Below are 2,076 nucleotides of genomic sequence, written 5' to 3'. Positions count from 1 at the left end.
TAAACCCAGGGACTGGCGTCTGGCAGCTGAGGTTGTTTGTCCAAAGGGAGTTGAGTGGGCTGTTAAGACCTTCTCTCCCTATAAATCACCTGGACCAGATGGAATCTACCCGGTTCTTCTCCAAGAAAAGCTGCGGATTCTCATAGGTCCACTCACAAAAATCTTCAGGGCTAGCATAGCCCTAAGACACGTCCCCCAGGCTTGGGGTGGCACAAGAGTAGTCTTTATACCCAAGCCTGGTAGAAATGGCCATATAGCAGCCAAAGACTTTAGACCGATCAATCTCACTTCCTTTGTACTGAAAACACTGGAGAGACTGGTTGATAGATATCTGAAAATTGGCCCTCTGCTAGCACATCCGCTGTCTCCGGCTCAGTACGCCTACAGAGAGNGCAGATCAACAGATACTGCCTTGCACCATCTTGTGGGCGGAGTCGAAGTGCAGTTGGAAGCAAAGGGATATGCCCTAGGCGTCTTTCTGGACATAGAGGGAGCTTTCGATAGCACCTCATATGATGTCATAAGGGAAGCAATGACCGGGCATCACATTCCCGCTGCTCTAGCAGATTGGACACAAAGCATGCTAACAGGAAGAACCCTGACTGCCAATCATGGGGACTCAAGTGTGCATGGTTTCCCCGCAAAAGGATGCCCACAGAGAGGAGTTTTATCTCCCTTGCTTTGGTGTCTGGTCGCGGATGAACTTCTACAAGAATTACAGAAGAAAGGCTTTCTCGTCTTTGGCTACGCTGATGACGTGGCTATTATAGTGCGGGGTAGTTTTCTCTCAACACTTAAGGAGACTATGCAGAAAGTCCTTAAGATCATGCAAAACTGGTGTCAATCAAAAGGACTTAGGGCTAATCCACTAAAGACCAAGGCCATGATTTTCACCAGGAAATACAAACCTGAAGCTATTGAGCCGCTTAGACTCTGGCGAGAAGATGTAGAATACGTCCAGTCAGTAAAATATTTGGGAATCCACCTAGACACCAAACTGAATTGGAAAACACATCTCGATATAAAGAGATCTAAATTCTACGCCTCGTATTGGGCGTGTAGAAAAGCAATCGGAAAATCCTGAGGTATTAAACTAAATACTGCCCTATGGATATACAAAGCGATACTTGTACCGAGGTTAACGTATGCTGCTGTTGTTTGGTGGCCTAGAGTGGAAAAGATGGAATCAAAGAACCTACTAAAAAGCCTACAAGGTAATTACTTGAGGGCTGCGGTAGGGACTATGAGAACGACACCAACAGAAACGCTGGAAGTGGCACTCTGCATTCCACTTCTAAGATTGACCATCATCAGCGCTGCCAAACTCACAGCATATAGACTAAGGTGTCAGGGGGAGTGGAGAGATTTCGGTGTAGGTCATACTAGGCTCGAGTTTTTTCACAAACCTCCCTTTACCTTAAAGCAAGATAGAATATCCAGAATACGCCAAGTGGACAAGGCGTTCTCCATAAACTTGACCACCAGGGCGGACTGGAAAAATAAAAATCTTCAGATCCAGCCGNGCACTCATGCATGGTTTCCTGATGGATCTGGAGCAAACGGCTGCTATGGAGCAAGCATCTACTGTCCAGGATCAAATCACAGAGAGTTTTTCTCTCTGGGTAAATTGGCCACGGTCTTTCAAGCGGAAGTCCTGGCCATTCTGGAATGTGCAAGACTCCTACTCTCAAGAGAGACAAAAACTCGGAGGATCAATATCTATACAGATAGCAAAGCAGCCATAGGAGCTCTTGCCAAGACCACCACTGAATCTTTAGTGGTTTGGGACTGCATGCAGGCTCTAAACAAATTGGGCGAGCAAAACAACATCACGCTTGTCTGGGTACCTGGCCACCAAGGTATCCAAGGAAATGAAATGGCTGATAGTCTGGCAAAACTGGGAACCTTGAAGGAACCAGTCTGCCAGAAAGTTGGAGTTCCCTTTGCGACAGGGAAAAACCATATCAGGGACCGGCTGAAAAGGGAGCACAGGATCTCTTGGGAGATACTGAAGAGCTGCCGCCAAGCTAAGGCCCTGATGACTCAGCCATTGCCAGGTAAGACCAAAGAACTACT

General features: G+C 47.1%; 1 protein-coding gene across 1 annotated transcript; it reads left to right on the top strand.

The window, feature by feature from the left end:
* Nucleotides 1-1,243: 1,243 nt before the first annotated feature.
* Nucleotides 1,244-2,057, top strand: LOC109863340 (the record flags this gene model as incomplete). The annotated part of the gene is made up of 1 exon (XM_020443591.1): nucleotides 1,244-2,057. A coding segment is annotated over exon 1 (814 nt), but the record flags the coding sequence as incomplete, so codon positions are not given.
* Between the last annotated feature and the right edge of the window lie 19 nt (nucleotides 2,058-2,076).

Source organism: Pseudomyrmex gracilis, unplaced genomic scaffold (assembly GCF_002006095.1).
Source record: "Pseudomyrmex gracilis isolate BER0280 unplaced genomic scaffold, ASM200609v1 scaffold_4283, whole genome shotgun sequence".
Lineage (NCBI taxonomy): Eukaryota > Metazoa > Arthropoda > Insecta > Hymenoptera > Formicidae > Pseudomyrmex > Pseudomyrmex gracilis.
This window is presented reverse-complemented; position numbering and strand designations above follow the sequence as displayed.